The 18,336-nt window shown below is 35.5% G+C and overlaps 1 protein-coding gene across 1 annotated transcript; it reads left to right on the top strand.

The window, feature by feature from the left end:
- The first annotated feature begins 1,609 nt into the window (after positions 1-1,609).
- Positions 1,610-18,122, top strand: LOC123669396 (RNA-binding protein 39). The gene is made up of 8 exons (XM_045603003.1): positions 1,610-1,752; positions 8,345-8,399; positions 9,476-9,555; positions 9,678-10,224; positions 10,351-10,617; positions 14,692-14,907; positions 15,369-15,493; positions 17,716-18,122. The coding sequence occupies exons 2-8, from the start codon at positions 8,346-8,348 to the stop codon at positions 18,002-18,004; spliced, it is 1,578 nt and encodes a 525-aa protein (XP_045458959.1). The 5' UTR covers positions 1,610-1,752; position 8,345; the 3' UTR covers positions 18,005-18,122.
- Positions 18,123-18,336: the final 214 nt, after the last annotated feature.

The raw sequence follows: 18,336 nt of genomic DNA on the forward strand, positions 1-18,336 counted from the left end.
TGAAAAATATTCTTTTATCAATATTTTCAAACTCCTATATCTTTTGATGTATACAATATTTTAAATTGCTCAAAGTGTTAAAGAACTGCTCAAATTGCATTTATAACTGCTCAAGTACAGTTTGGAACAGCTCCACTTTCCTTAATTTTTAAATATATATATATATATATAATGTCGTTTTATAGGACATTAGTTGATTACTTAAAATTGGAATTGAAAAATTATACAATGTGTTGCTCTGAAAAAACAAAGATTTTATCATACAATTTTTCTATATACATTATAATACAAAATAATTATAAAAACCTTTAACCTACCTGAGAAAACAAAGAAATGACATTTAAAGCTATTTACCAATTCCTATACATAAAATTAAAAATTTCTTTTATATATGACTATTATGAAGTGTCAAAAATCTCTTTAAAAAACAATACTTAACACTACTGCCTAAGACTATTGCTATAAAAAAAGGTACTATACAAATATACAAACTCAAAGGAATATATTCCTTTAAATATATATTAAATTTATATCAGCGTGACCAGATTTAGTAGATTTCTACTTTTTTGGTAGATTTTGAGGTACCGATTACAGTATCTAGTAGGTAAAAATTATTTGGTATAATTTGGTAGAATTCACAATTTTCAACTATGCTGGTACTTTTTTTCTTCATATTGCAAATCTCTCGAAAAAATGCGGGATATTACCCTTTTCATCGAATGGATTTTCTCTGATCTCTTACCTATTTATCCGTGGAACTCCCGATTTTGGCGAATAAATACCGATAAAAACGATTTTAGGGTATAATCTCCCGATTTTACTCCATTTTAGCACATGAAACTTAAATTATACGAATTTTGAGTTTTGTAGCACTGTTTGCACCTAAATTTAACTGTCTATCATCTTCCTACCCTTATCCCACTTATTTAGGGTTGGCACAACATGTTTTCCTCTTCCATTCCTCTTTATTATTCGTCACTTCAGCGCTTACTCCTTTCTTTCTCATATCCTCACTCACACCATTTTTTGGTCTGCCGATCGCTCTTTGTCCTGCGACATTCAGTACATAAATGGTAATTCCCGAAAGCATTTTATATTTGCCTCTTATTAAACAAGCCAATCTAACCTGTATTTGATAGGCCCTAAGGAGTGAATATTATTGTCCTTGGAATCTAGAGGCTTCTCACAGTTACCAATTCCGAGTGAAACACAAAATTTCAATAAAAAGTAGAATAGGTTAAAGATGCTAAGAAATAGGGTATTCAAATCAAACTAATGCAATCAAAATAGCTTTATGACAATGTTACCCAACATAAAGAAGAAGAACTATAACTTGATCATAATTTATTAATACCTATATTTCTATAGATTTTAATTTTACGTAATAAACATTGATTTATCTTTGATTGATTTATGATGTTTTCTTTGTTCATCTTATTGTTTTATCGTTATAATCAAGAGAACAATTATATACTTCTTTGTTGAGACATAACAGCGAAAAAATGTTATAGATTTTTAATATTTTCTCGTTCTCTTTTAAATTTGGTAGAATTTAGTACTATTTAACCTCTTTAAGCAGTAGATTCGTTAAATGAAATCTGGTCACACTGATTTATAAGTTGGTCTATATCACATACGAGTTACGTTTTCAAAGAAAGCGTCTCTTAATTTTTATTTACAGATAATCATTGGAAGCTATTGATTGAAATATTATCACGACAAACTGTTAACAGAAGATCAATATTATCTAAGGTAACAATTTTATTTTTAATTTAATCTAAGTTACAATTTTGTATAGAAATCGAATGATCCAGTAATAGTACGCCATTTTGTAATACTGACTTTGACAACAATATGGCATTATTTGATTTTAAAGTCTTTATTTTTAAAGGTTAAGTACTTCGTATTGTGAATATAAAATAATGTTTTAAATTACTGACATTGCATTGTATTATAAGTTAACAATTAAACCAGGTAGGTACATATCGTCATTGATACTGCAATACCGCTTAAAAGGACTTCTACACGGTCGGGATCGACCGCCGACCGTCGTGCTCTTGGTCGGGTCAACCAATTTTTGTATTCATTCTACACGGTCGGTGGTTGACTCAACTTGTCAGTTCTTTTCTGGTATTTGAAGCGATGGCTCCTTACCTTTTAAAGCAACATAAGGTGAGTTTGGCAATAACTTTTTTATGCTAAAGTGAAGTGAAGTTTTTTGGTTCTTTTCTTTGTATAAATCGGATCCAATGTCCCAAAGACATGGCAAATCACCAACCAAGGCCGTTGACATCAAACAAATATTGGTCGGGTCAACCGTTATCCACACCGTCCATTTTTATATCAACCTGACCAAGGACACGATGGTCGGCGGTCGATCCCGACCGTGTAGAAGGCCTTTAACCAACAGTAGCAAAAAGGGTCGTAAGTACAGTGACGAATTTTATAAGAGAGAAAAAACTTAATATTTTCTTTATTTATACGTCTTACGTCGACTGAACTATAACATGACTACGACATTACGTAGGTCTTTCTCTAATGATTTATTTGTTGTTAAACCCTTCAATAATTAACTTGTGGATTAAAATACTCGCGGCATTTCATATTCCAAAATTTATCGAAATTGACCATTTTTCTTTTTCCATGTTATGATCCAAACGTGAAAATTTGTTCTCAGATAATAAGTACATGTGATTTACCCATAGCTTTTCAGGATATTATTCAATTTTTTAAGCCCAATATATTGTTTGTCTTTTCCCAGGTTTCGAGAATAGCCTTTCCTTTTCTTTTACTGTATCTTTAAAGCAGGGATTTCAAAGATACTGGATATGGTTCGCGATCACAATGTGTCACTGAAAGAAGAATCATGACTTCACTTGATTCCTCTATGGTAGTTTAAAAATGTGCACACTACATTTTTTTAATTTGAATTTGGCCTGCTTACACATTCTAAATTTAATATATAATGTTTTAAAGCATTTCCCAGAAACCATTTATAGTCACTACTTCCCATAGGTTGTATGTTGATTATGAAGGCAATAGTGTTGGACAATATTTGGGATTTTTTTTTTTTGATTTGGGTATTTCTGCAGTTGTGCTTTGTATCTAAGATGAGAGAGCTACTTCCTCTTTGATTGTTGGAGATGATGAAACTAAATTGAACTATTTTATTTACAACTACTACCACTACAATTACTTATTCTTAATTAAAGTTTTTGTTTCGTTAATTCTTGATTAGTGTTTTTTCTGAAATTTTAAAACTTGATTTTATGATTCCACATAACTGATCTATAATAATATATATAAAAGCGAAAGGTCACTCACTCATCACGAAATCTCCGAAACTATAACACCTACAAACTTGAAATTTGGCAAGTAGGCTCCTTATAGGACGTAGGCATCCGCTAAGAACGGATTTTACGAAAATCGACCCCTAAGGGGGTACAACGGGGGTTGAAAGTTTGTATGAAAGTCCTATGTTTTTGTAGTAAGAGACATGAAATTTAAAATGTATGCTCCATAGAAGATGAGAAGGTGTCCAAATAATGTATCTTTAGAAATCAACTCCCTTTTGGGGTTAAAACGGGGGATGGTAGGTTGACTCACTCATCACGAAATCTCCGAAACTATAACACCTAAAAACTTGAAATTTGGCAGAAAGGCTCCTTATAGGGCATAGACATTCGTTAAGACCGGATTTTACGAAACTCGACCCCTAAGGGAGTAAAATTGGGGTTGGAAGTTTGTATGTAAGTCCTATGTTTTTGAAGTAAGAGACTTGAAATTTAAAAAGTATGCTCTATAGATGGTAAGAAGGTGTCCAAATAATGTATCTTTAGAAATCAACTCCCTTTTGGGGTTAAAACCGAAACCGGGAAATCTCCGAAACTATAATAGTCACAAACTTGAAGTTTGGCAGGTAGGTTCCTTATAGGGTGTAAACATCTGTTAAGACCGGCTTTTACGAAACTTGACTCTTAAGGGGATAAAACGGGGATTGGAAGTTTATATGAAAGTCCTATGTTTTTGAGTAAGAGACTTGAAATTTAAAATGTATGCTCTATAGATGGTGAGGAGGTGTCCAAATAATGTATCGTAATCTATATATATAAAAGAGAAAGGTCACTGACTCACTCATCACTCAAAAACCGATGGGACCATCCAGCGGTTTTTAATCCATCCAGGATGGACAAAGATAAAATTTGGTAGAGAGGTAGATTATAGTAAGTAGACGTCCGCTAAGAACGGATTTTGCGATATTCCACCGCTAAGAGGGTTTAATTGGGGTTGATAGTTTGTACGAAACATAAACAGCAGCTATAAGTTCTCCTGATAGGTTATTTATACTGCAGCCTGAAAATAAAGCTAAAAATGTGGTGTATAGAGAGGTTTTATAAAAATAACTATTAAATTATACTAAATTGTGCCTTTTAAAAAGTTACTCAGTGTGATAAGCATTTCAAGTGACTGAAATAAAAAAAAAGTTTGCGTTAAACATCTTAATAGTAATGCATATCTTCAAAACCACGCGAACGTAGTCGCAGGCAACAGTTAGTTTATTATAAAACAAAGTTCCCAAAAGTGTATGTGGTCGATTCCCTCAAAATCTACTGAACGGACTTTCATGCGGTTTCACCAATGGAGAGAGTGCTTCAAGAGGAAGGTTTACGGAATGACTAAGCCGATTTTGATGAAAGTTTCACTGGAAGTTCGCTGGGAAAACTTTGTGAAACACTGATTTCAACGCGGGCGAAGCCGCGGGCACAGCTAGTATTAAAATATTATACTAGATTTTGTAATATAAGTATTGTGGTTTTCAGTTTATTAGCATTATCAGTGAGTAGCTAAAATAATAGTAATTCAATTATTAACATTTCTTTACTTTAAAGACTGATTTGTCTTGAAAAAATCCTTTATATTCATGAGTAACAAACAAAACGGCACATACTCAGTTTTGGAAATACTTTTGAATGACTGTTAATCCCGTGGTTTTCGATATACTAATTCTTGTCTGTCATGTCCTTTTCATGCTTCCCTTCCCTTTGGGCCCTTCCCTTGTGGGTGGCGTGCGGCGCCACTGCGCGCACCAACCCGGGCAGATTTGACGGTTGGCCAAAACCCCCCCGGAATCGACCGCCGTCTGCCTGGCGCTTAGGTTGCCCCCGCACGGTCCAGATAGTGCCAACGTGAGTCAGCAAAGACCGGAGTGGCACTAGGGAAAGCGCCTATGCGAGCGAACCCACCCACACCGTCCATAGCGTGGGAGAAGAAAAACCGACCCCCGCGTCTCCGCACCATCACAGCGCCTCTACTCACAGGTCCACTCTGAAGCTCCAAATCAGAGCAGTACCCGGAGCGCACCTGCCCCCGCGCTTTCGCGTCACGAAGTAGACAAGTGAACTCACCCACCCCGTCCCCTCCCCGCACCGCGCCGCAGTGCCACACCCTCTCCGTCGGCAGCCTACGTGCCACCGAAAGACGGGCTTACCAGACTGCGACTCGGAGTGCGAAACGAGTCGGGAAAACCATAAGTTAACTGATTTTACCTGAGGTAGGGCACAGCAGGAATTTCCTGCTCAAAATATGGATCAGCCCGACTGGGGTAGTACCTCGATCTTACAGAAGATCACAGCAAAATAATACTGTTTTCAAGCAGTATTGTGTTCCTGTTGATGAGTAAGGTGACCAGAGCTCCTGGGGGGGATTGGGGATTGGGTCGGCAACGCGCTTGCAATGCTTCTGGTGTTGCAGGCGTCTATAAGTTACGGTAATCGCTTACCATCAGGTGAGCCGTACGCTTGTTTGCCGACCTAGTGGTCCGCAAGACACGCCCCCGGTGATCCGAGACCGAGACCCGTCCCGCCCCGGGCCGAGAGACGAGTTGCGAGACCCCCTTAAGTCCGCGGACCCGCCCCCCAGTGATTCGGGACTGAGACTCACCCCCTGGCCCCGGAGACATCCGAGACCGAGACCCACCTCCGGAGCGGAAGATAACGAGTCCGTTGATCCGGCACCGACCCAGAGGCCCTTCCCTTCCCTTCCCTTCTCTTCCCTTCCCGTCTCCTCCCTTCCCGTCTCCTCCCTTCCCGTCTCCTCCCTTCCCGTCTCCTCCCTTCCCTTCTCTTCCCTTCCCGTCTCCTCCCTTCCCTTCTCTTCCCTTCCCGTCTCCTCCCTTCCCTTCTCTTCCCTTCCCTTCCCTTCCCTTCCCTTCCCTTCCCTTCCCTTCCCTTCCCTTCCCTTCCCTTCCCTTCCCTTCCTTAGGAGCCAGCCCAAAGGCCCCGGCACCCAAATGCGCTTTCGCGCTCTACCCCTGGCTTTGGATCCGCGGGGGTCCAAAGACCGCCCGAGACCCCGACTAGCCGCACGCGGCGTTTCCCTATCCGCCACCTGGGGGACGCGCCCAGTAGGAGTCCAGCACTTCCCCTGGGAAGAAGCAGAAGCACTCAACTAATCTATGCCAACTGCTATAAATAATCTCTACACACGAAATATCAATTTAATATTATTATTAAATTTTTTTTGGAACGAAGTTTCTTGACATTTGGCTGGGCGCCCAAACTGAAAAAGGGGGGATACTAAAACCGTAAGAAAAATATATAACGAAAGTGACGTAATATCAGTCACACAACTGTATAATATGACCGTTTGTAAAACTAAAATATTACTAGTAAACTTTTTTTTAAATTATTTATGTAATTTTATACTGTCGACAAAAATAAATAGGCACATTTTTTTTATTTCACTTAATAATTTGAATTATTATTATTACTATTATTTTGGTTGATTTATTTTATTTTAGGGTATTTGTTATTTTCTAAAATACTAAATTTCCTAAATACTTTTATGTATTTAATTAAAACCACCAACAAAATAAAAAAAATCAAGAACTAGAAAATAAATATAAAATTCAACATTTTTTTTTCAAATTGTGCATTTAATTAAAACCACCAACAAAATAAAAAAATCAAGAACTAGAAAATAAATATAATATTCAACATTTTTTTTTTTTTTTCAAATTGTGCTGCTTCTATACTATCCGTAGGAACTTTGTTCCTACCAGCAGGCCTAGCATGCGCGCCACGACAAAATTTTGTCTACCCCTTTTCTCGTATTATCTCTCTATGTCTACAGTAGCTAACTTGCGTGCACGCGATACTCTTCTCGTTACGTCAATAGAAGAGATAATCATTAAATATTAGTGATCTGTGATATTTATCTCTACGGAAGCTAACATGACATCGTAATTTTGTCGAATTTTGTCGTTTTAGGAAGAGAAACTTCTCGTTTTCAATATTATCGACGAGAAAGACGATAAATAAAAAATAAAACCGGGTGCCTATTTTTTGTATACCATGGCGTTTCCCTATTATAATTATATAATTTCGGTATACGAAGAGCGGGAAATGCGAAAAGTCGAGTGAAGTGTGCCATATAATGACACAAAAAACGTATTTGCGCCCTGTTGCTTCTTATTCTAAATAATAATAATAATACTTTATTTCAGACCAAAGTATAAGTCCATATTGGGTTAGTACAACAAGACAAGACAACATTCAGAATAAAAAACAAAACAAAATTATATTAAAAAAATCAATAAGTAAAAATAAAATTAAATAGAATAAAACTAAAATCAATAATCAAAAAAAAAAAAAAAAAATCAAAAATTCAAAAAATTTAAAAAAAAAAAAAAAAAAAACAATGCGTGATAGAATTACAATTATCTAATGTGCGACAAGATATAAAGCACAACACGAGCATATTGTTTTACATAAATAATTAAATTCATTTACTTACGCCGTTTTATTTTCCATATTAGATTTTTTAAATTAGATATATACTTTTTATCTTAGCCAAAAGGCCGAGAACATTGTTAAATAAAACATGTGTCACTCGTTTGAAATTATACAAACGTTGGCTCATCCCGGTTTGGCACGATTGGTCAATAACCTTGTAAATTCAACTTTACGACATAAGAAATAAGAATGATATTCAGTTGTGATTATGGTTGATAATGTTTCTCTACTCGACAAGGCGAAGTCTTCGGAAGAGAATTTTGTCTCTCGTAGTGCGCATGTTAGGGTAATCGAGAAAATACTCGATGTAGACATTATCTCTCTCTCTCGTCAAGAGATATCTCGTTGTATGCATGCTAGGCCGGCTGGTGTCCTATGACACCACATAATTTATTTTTTATTTTTTTGATGTATGCAGTATTGCAGTATCGCTGATGATATGTAATAAAATAATAGATAAATCTTATATATATATATATATATATATACATACTTAAAATATAAGTAAACTAAAATTGAATTGTAGTACAATTAAAATGCATCTATTTTAGGATGGCTGAAGATTTGGATGTTGAAGCAATGCTAGAGGCTCCTTATAATAAATCGGTAAGTGAATAAGGTGTTTTTTCCTTTAAATATTAATCGACTATGTAGAAAATAGTAAAAAATTATTGACATTGATTTAATTGTATATTACAAAAGAATATGATATGAAAGTAAATTTGTAATCCATCATCAGTTATAAACTGTAAGTACAAAATGTATATAGATATTTTGAATTAATTATAGTCTTATGTTTTTTCATGTTTTAATTTTCTCACATAATAAGTGAATGTTTTAGAAAAAATGTAAATTATGCCAAGTGGGATTTATTTCTAGTTACTTCATTTAAATACATAGTTTTCAGTAATATATAGTCTTGGTTTATAAACACTATGAGGTGTGATTTTACATTTTAGTTGACATTTTGTACTAATGAATGTGAACAATAAAATCTTACATAAATATTATGAACAACTGGTGTTCATTGTTATAATAATTCAATGGGTTAAACTGATCAAAGATGTCAAAAACTATTTTATGTAAGATAGAAGGAAAAATGGCATCTTTGAACAGTTTTTTTGCTGATAATTGATGAAAACAAAATTAAATTTGAGAATCATTTCTTGTATTTATAGAACTTTGTGGTAATTGTCCAGCATACATCACCGACCTGACCAAAATGAGGTATCGACTATACTATACTTAATTTTTTCATCTTACATTAATTTATATGAATATATTTTAAAGTAACATTTTGATAGAAAATGAATTGTAAGTCAGTATATAAAATTCAAAAAGACCATAAGCTGATGGGTCTTAAATCTTTTACAGAAGTATCCCTGTGATCTTAAAGCAGTGTCCATCATTAGTCAATGGTTTTCCAAATGGTAAGTGTAGAACCAGGGACTGACTTAAACAATCACCACTAGGATGAACATAGACTGTGAAAGCAGTCATCTGTAGCATAGGAAACGACCAAAATATGTGATTTGCATAAATGACATTATTTCTGTGAATGTCATTAATGGAAACTCACAGATTGTTTTATAAAATTAATTCAATAAACTAATGCAATTTGTATTTATTCACTCGGCGTGTGTTGCTGTGGCGCTGCTTCTACCTTGTGCTTTGTGTGACAGGATAACACTTCCTCTTCAAAGCATCGGTCGGACAAGTATTCTGATAAGCACAGAGACAAAGAAAAAGAGTCCAGTAGAAGGTAAAACAAATGGTTGATTATAAAATTATATAATATTATTCCATTAAATATCTAATAATATATATATATATATATATATATATATATATATATTTTTTTTTTTTTTTTTTTTTTATTTAAAGGAGAAGTCGATCGAGAGACCGAAGAAGATCACGCGATAGAGATTCGCGACGTTCTAGGGATAGAGATGATAAAGATAAAAAAGACAGGGATCGCGACAGGGATAGAGATCGCCGTGACCGTGGTGATCGTGGTGACCGTGAAAAGGACCGCAGCAACAGAGACAAAGATCGTGACAAGGACAGAGAACGCGACAGGGATAAAGAAAAAAGACGTAGTAGTAAGGACAAAGAGCGCAGTCGTGAACGAGAACGAAGTCGAGACAGCCGTTCACACAGAAAGGAACATAGTCACGAAAAGGAAAGGACTGAATATAGATCAAAGTCAAGAGGAGTAGAACCAAAACTGGATGACTTGCCTCCTGAAGAGAGAGATTTACGCACAGTTTTTTGCATGCAGTTGTCTCAGCGTATCAGAGCTAAAGACTTAGAGGAATTTTTCTCGTCTGTGGGTAAAGTGAGAGATGTAAGACTAATTACATGTAACAAAACCAGAAGATTTAAAGGAATAGCTTATATAGAATTTAAAGATGCTGAATCTGTACCATTAGTAAGTAGTCCTTTAATATACATAATTATGTGTTGATAATTATGAAGTCAACAAATTATACTGTATTATTGACTGTATTTAATACATTTTCTTGTCTCTCAACTAACTAGTTATTTTCTTTTTAAGGCTCTTGGATTGACAGGACAGAAATTGTTAGGTGTTCCTATAATTGTCCAACATACTCAAGCTGAAAAAAATAGAGTAGGAAACACGTTGCCAAATTTAGCACCAAAGACAAGTAATGGACCCACTAGATTATATGTTGGATCGTTACATTTTAACATCACTGAAGATATGCTAAGAGGCATATTTGAACCTTTTGGTAAAATAGATCACATTCAACTCATGACTGACCCAGACACAGGGAAAAGTAAAGGTTATGGTTTCCTAACAGTGAGTATAATTTTTAGAATTGTAATTATTCAGAACTATATATATAGTCTATTTTTAGGAATTGTTTTATTTAGTAAACAAACCGCTGTCAACATGTAATTCACATTTTTTTTCTGTATTTACACTTTCACAACACATTAGCTTACAGACATTTGTAAAACTCCGTTTACTATTTATATCACTAAAAAGAAATTTCAATTTATCATTTTAAAGACGTAAAAACTATTAAAATACGAATTTCGAGAGTACAGATAATTAATATTTTTGAATATGACATTTCAATATCTTTTTTTAAAAGGCAAATAGGGATGTGGTCATAATATTTTTAGAGGTGAATGAGTATAAGTGAATGAACAGCATGTGCGATAAAAATAGGCCGTTTTACCTATATTTTAAATTTTCACGAACTATAGTTTGTTGATAAGTTATAAAACAATGTTACCGTAAAGCGATTTGTTACAAAGTTTTATATATTGTCTTTTTTTTTTATAGTGACTGCAAAAAATGCGTAGAAAATATTACAAATGTCAATCTTTTATAGTAATTTAGTAGTGTTTATTATAAAGTTTTTATTTATAATTATTATGAATATTTCGGAATGTCAATATCACCCTGAACATTTTCCCAACATTCATAACACTAACCCATGTAATGTAAAAGTATAGCACATAGCACTGGCATAAAAGTTGACTGTAGATCACAGAAAAATTTTGTGGGACTTTAGAATGAGACTTCAGATTACCCAATGAGAGCTTCGTGAAAAACAATGTTTTAGTCCTTTTCTTTAGATGTTAGAGAGTGTGCCGCCGCGCCGGCGCAAGGGTTTTTTATTCATAGTAAATACCAATGTGACAATAATACTAATAGGGTCGACTTTTTTTTCAAGACACGGGTCTATTGTGTTGTAAATTTTATTTGTGTGTTATTGTCTTTTTTACCGATCATTTTACATAAACGAAATATAAATTTGTTGTCTTTTAAAAACATGCTTGATATTTTTTTTTTTTCAATATATGTATTATCAGGTTTTGAAATAATTTTAGCAATATGATATCGTTAAATATTGAACATAAAATGAATTTTACTTTTGTCTATGGCTATTCATATTGTTCATTCATTTGCTCTTTGTGTCACTTTACTAAACTTACAATATTACTCTATTGTCTGTGGTTGGAAGTACGCCATATTGGTTTACTAAATAAGACTGTTCCAAAAAAAATAGAATATATATGAATATATATATATATATATATATATATATATATATATATATATATATATATATATATATATATATATATGTAGTCTTTCGACTGAATTGGAAGCTCCTTTTCTATATTTGCAGGGCACGGGCGTAGGTTATACTCGCACTCTTTACAATACTATGTAGATAGTACTTAAAATGATTATAACAAAATTGTAATGCGATCCGATCCAATCTATCGTGTGGCATAGGGAGTAACTCAGAGCAGTGCCTAGGACTTGCGACCCAGGTGTAGGTTTAAGGAGATCTCCTTTGAGATACGTATCAACGCTCACCTTCACTGCTCGAGTTATACGTCTCGCCTAGCCAAATTAATCGTAATAGATAACAATTAATTCGTTTGCACAAATTAATTATTGAACGAGTCTAGGTTAAGCAACTAGCAGGATACAACAAGTGTATCGTGCCAAGCCAGAGCCAAGACTGCCTTAGCGGCGGTTGCACCGTTCGTTTCGTACACGTCAGAATAACTCGAGTAATATAATAAATGAGGGTAGATGACTTATCGAACAATATGCTAGGTGGCGCGATCGTTGCATCTGTTGCTTATAAATTCCTTTCTAATTGCGTATGACGGCGCTAGTGTTGACACGGCCATCCTGCTAGCACACGCCCTCGTGTGATGGTCAGCCTTGAGTAGAAGAAAAAGCTACAACAGTGCCTTGTACCACTCAGTCAAACTCAACGTAAAAGGAAGAACTTTACAATAATCTCAATCATAACTAATCACTACAGATAAATACCATAGCCATGTACCATCAACGTCATCACAACCAATACTATAGACTTCGACAACAAGTTACAACCAAACTTACAGAAATCCCCGAGTAAATGCCTCTAACACCACGGCTTTCTAGCCGAAGAGCAATCACATGACTCTATCACAACAACGGTCTCCATAGACCACGACCTCCGCCAGAGTTAAACTCACATCGCTTACCCACGGACCTGAGTCTGACAATTTACACGTAACACGTGTAATGTGCCCTTCGGAGGTTGAACGCTGCACACGTCCACGCGCCGCTCGCTGCGTGCTGCGCCGGCTTCACTGTTGATACAAGCGATCGACAATACAAGCGGTTTTCGGGCAACATCAACTATGTAACATCTAAAATAGCTAGGCCCTGACAATCGCATGACCTCGTGCGTTCATGTCGTGCATCCGCCAACTCGGCGTTACTCCTCCCGACCTATACAACAGTAACGAGTAACTGTAATAACTGTTCGGCTATTCCTGACCAAAACGCTGAGACCGTAATGCACTAGCGGGTCGGGCGTACTAGGCCCCTTCATCCCTTCCTAACATAGCGTGGCCCGGGCGTACGTGGCCCCTTCAACCAGCTTACCAACCGTGGGTCGGGCGTGCTAGGCCCCTTCGCCCCTTCTCTATAGCGTGGCCCGGGCGTACAAGGCCCCTTCAACCAGCTACCAACCGTGGGTCGGGCGTGCTAGGCCCCTTCACCCTCACTCTGTAGCGTGGCCCGGGCGTACAAGGCCCTTTCAACCAGCTACCAACCGTGGGTCGGGCGTGCTAGGCCCTTTCACCCTCACTCTGTAGCGTGGTCCGGGCGTACAAGGCCCCTTCAACCAGCTACCCATGGCCCGGGCGTACAAGGCCCTTTCAACCCTTTACATAGACGTCGCTCGGGCGTACTAGGTTCATCCCACTTCTGATGTAGTCTTTCGACTGAATTGGAAGCTCCTTTTCTATATTTGCAGGGCACGGGCGTAGGTTATACTCGCACTCTTTACAATACTATGTAGATAGTACTTAAAATGATTATAACAAAATTGTAATGCGATCCGATCCAATCTATCGTGTGGCATAGGGAGTAACTCAGAGCAGTGCCTAGGACTTGCGACCCAGGTGTAGGTTTATGGAGATCTCCTTTGAGATACGTATCAACGCTCACCTTCACTGCTCGAGTTATACGTCTCGCCTAGCCAAATTAATCGTAATAGATAACAATTAATTCGTTTGCACAAATTAATTATTGAACGAGTCTAGGTTAAGCAACTAGCAGGATACAACAAGTGTATCGTGCCAAGCCAGAGCCAAGACTGCCTTAGCGGCGGTTGCACCGTTCGTTTCGTACACGTCAGAATAACTCGAGTAATATAATAAATGAGGGTAGATGACTTATCGAACAATATGCTAGGTGGCGCGATCGTTGCATCTGTTGCTTATAAATTCCTTTCTAATTGCGTATGACGGCGCTAGTGTTGACATATATATATATATATATATATATATATATATATATATATATATATATATACATACGCTTCAGCCTGAAATATCCCATTGCTGTAGGCCTCTTTCCTTATGTAGGAGAAGGATCAAAGCTTTGTCCACCACGCTGCTCCAATGCGGGTTGGCGGATATATATGCGCGGATATACTATGAGTAACAATCGCTATCAGGTTACAACATAACTACCGACGGCTTAAAGTGCGGTGGGGAAACACACAAGGACTGCACAAACACCCAGACCAAGGCAAACATCTGTATGGCTAATACAAATGTTTGTCATGTGCAGGGATCGAACTCGCGACTGCCACTGCAATAGCCACAAACCAGTACTTTCACCGTTGCACCAATGCATTGTCTGAAAACTTGAATTATAGTTAAGTATATATAGACTTGAATTCAGGTTTTCTGATTCCAATTCATGAATAGACTAGATAGAATAGAGAATAGACTATAGATGCATATATGCTACAAAAATGAATAATTTTTTCAGTTGCAAACAGACTTTTATCACTTGTCTCAACTGCTTGCCTGTAAATAATAAAAAAAAAATTTTTAGTTTCATCATGCAGCTGATGCTAAGAAAGCTATGGAACAGCTAAATGGGTTTGAATTAGCAGGCAGACCCATGAAAGTAGGTAATGTAACAGAGAGAACAGATGGAGGATCAAGCACACGCTTTGATGCTGATGAATTGGACCGTGCTGGTGTTGACCTTGGTGCAACCGGCCGCCTTCAACTTATGTTTAAATTGGCTGAAGGCACTGGACTACAGGTAATGATATTTTATCATTGTTAACATCATGTAGCATATTTAGATTTCTATTCTAGTAACAATACTTGTGGCAGGAGTTCCTACTTTTCCATAACACTTTTTCGATATACTAGAAACTCACAATGTAAATAAATACCAAATTTTAGTCTAATTATGAAATCTAAGTGTTCTTTATTAAAAAGTTATGAACCTTAATTTTTTTGATATTATTATTTATTTTATTTTGCATTTATTTACTTAATTTCATGTCACAATTAAAAGAATATTTGTAATTGTTATAAACAGATGATGTTTTTGTAACCGGAATTTATTTACTTTTATGATGCAAAAATAGTTTTTAAAACTAGACTAAAAAATCATAAAATTTGCTCTAATCGTTAAGTTGGTCAACCCTTACACATGAATTCTAAATATTATTTTGTATAAATTAACACAATTCTTTTTATTGTTGCTTCATACAGATACCACCAGCTGCAGCATCAGTCCTTATGGGCGCAGGGTCAACTTTAGTTGCTCCACAACCACAAGTAGCCCCACCAATAGCCACTCAGTGCTTCATGCTCAATAATATGTTTGATCCAGCTACGTAAGTATTATATCTATAGTTTAACTAGCGTTTGTCTGCGACTTCGTATTTAATAGTTAATTTGTGCAGCATTTTTATTTTTATTAAAAGACTTCCAAAAAAGGAGGATGTTGTCGATTCAATTGTAATTTATTTATTTTTTTGTTACCTCAGAATTTTTGCTAGGGTGAATGGACCAATTTCAACCTTTTATTTTCTTTTTTTTTTTAATAGATAGGTGGCTTTTAATTTAATTAAGATCTAACCAGTACTTTTTGAGCTATCGCTAATAATGCACATTTACATGACTATTTTTTCATTGATCTACTTTGTATTATACCGCGTAACTTTTCACTGATGATTCTTATTTTAATGGATGTCTGATTAGTGCTTTTTGAATTATTTCTAATTATGCGCAAGTAAATACTTGACCATTTTTTCATCAACTTGCAATGTAAATAACAATAATAACTAGCTGATCCATGTAATTGCAGTCGGGTTTTTTTTTTGTTTGCAAATAAATACAATTATTACTTCAAGTTATGGAGTGTACAAGAAAGAAGTGCTGTCTTTGCATATCAGATTGTCTGTGCAGTCATTAAATGGGAGGCGCTACTGTTGTTAAACACGGGCTGTTTTCCGCAACTCGACGTCTTTATACGCCTTTTTTGCGTGAAAAGGCGCTGTTGTAGCACAAGGGTAATTTTCAAATAAGGCCCAAAAACTATAGAATATGAGGATACATATACGGAATAAAATACTTTCGCTTTTATAATTTTTATCACAATTGTCACTTTATATACACTTTACTTTTTTTATATATATACTTTTATACACATTCACTTTCAAACTTATCTCACAGTAACTATTTAGATTGTTAACATATATTTCGAACTCGGCATACTTCACGTTCTTTGTAATTTCTCTCCTTATATCATACTTTTAGTCATATTATCGCCATTTCGGTCGAATTTTGAACTTTATTGGTGGATACTTTTTCAGCTGAATCCTTATATAAGGTAGTACTCCTTTCTTTTACACTCTATATTTAAAGGTAACATTGTTTTTCCCAGTATTATTTATTATAATTAAATAATTATATTCGCTTCAGCCTGTAATATCCCACTACTGGGCATAGACCTCTTTCCCCATGTAGGAGAAGGATCATAGCTTAATCCACCACGCTGCTCCAATGCGGGTTGGCGGATATATTCCCTACTATGAGTAACGATCGCTGCAGGTGTACATGATAACAACCGGGACCGACGGCTTAACGTGCTCTCCGAGGCCCGGTGGGGAGACCCACAAGAACTGCACAAACACCCAGACCACGGCAAACACCTGTATGGCCAATACAAATGTTTGTCATGTGCGGGGATCGAAGCCTAAGTTGATTTCATAATCATAAATTACATAAATGTTTTTTGAGTAATGAAATGATGTTTTGAAATTTGAACATTTATTAAAAGATTCTAGTTATGTGATTCACTTTATTTACTACTAGCTGTGCCCGCGACTTCGTCCGCGTGGAATTTAACAGTTATTGTATAGTTCGCAGAGTTATAAAATAAATAAATTTCTAAAATAAAAGTAGCCTAAGTTAGACAATACATAGAAGTAAGTTAGATAATACATCAGCTATCTGTCAGTAAAAGTCCCGTCAAAATCTGTCCAGCCGTTTCAGAGGTTAGCCGAAACAAACAGACAGACAAAAATTGTAAAAATGCTTTCTGGTATATGTACCATGTATACATCTATATGCATTTAGTAAAACGCGGTTATTTAATATTACAAACAGACACTCCAATTTTATTTATTTGCATGTATAGGTATAGTATGTATTATAGGTATACGCCGAGTTGCACGAAAAGAAATTAAAATTTAAGTAGTGCTTAAACTAATTTAATCGGAAGAATTGTATGAAATTCTTGTGATTAAATTAGTTTAATCTCTACTTAAATTTTAATTTTGTCTCGTGCAACTCGGCGATAGACTGCTGTATTTTAAGTTTTATACTTATATATAACTATTAAAAAACAATTACACTTGAAAATTTCACATTGTGTTTTATCGTTTTTTTCACATTAAGATGGTTATATTCTCAATAACATTTCTGAACATTGGTATCAGATGTGATCACTTTCTGCTTTTAGATATAAATTTTTATGAATTTAGTTTTATTAATATAGAAACTTTCAAATGATGTATTTTGTTTTTATTTATATTTTATTTTTGCTTTACAGTGAAACAAATCCAAGTTGGGATATTGAAATTCGAGATGACGTCATCAGTGAATGTAATAAACACGGAGGTGTACTACATGTATATGTTGACAAAGCTTCACCCCAAGGAAATGTGTACTGCAAGTGTCCTACTATAGCGACAGCCGTAGCTTCTGTAAACTCTCTACATGGGCGCTGGTTTGCAGGCCGTGTTATCACTGCAGCATATGTACCTCTTGTCAATTACCACTCCTTGTTCCCTGACGCAATGACAGCGCTCACACTGCTTCTACCATCTCGACAACGATAAAATACGTACAACTATAGCATTACTTGCAAAGCAATTTATTATAATAAGGACTATTAAGTTTATACTAGGATATCTAGTGGTGTTCTGTATTTTAGATATAATAAACACATTGTAAGAATTTTTATTTTTATTTTCAAATAATGATGCTTTTTTTTCTCAGGTGAACGTATAACATTTTTCTGGAAGTGTCATTTGTAAAACTTCATTTACTATTTATTTCACTAAAAACAAATACCAATTTATCATTTTAAACATAAAAAAAATTAAAATACGAATATCGAGAGTACATATATTTAATGTCATTTCAATATATTTTTTTATAAGGCAAATAG

The sequence above is a fragment of the Melitaea cinxia genome, chromosome 3 (assembly GCF_905220565.1).
Source record: "Melitaea cinxia chromosome 3, ilMelCinx1.1, whole genome shotgun sequence".
Lineage (NCBI taxonomy): Eukaryota > Metazoa > Arthropoda > Insecta > Lepidoptera > Nymphalidae > Melitaea > Melitaea cinxia.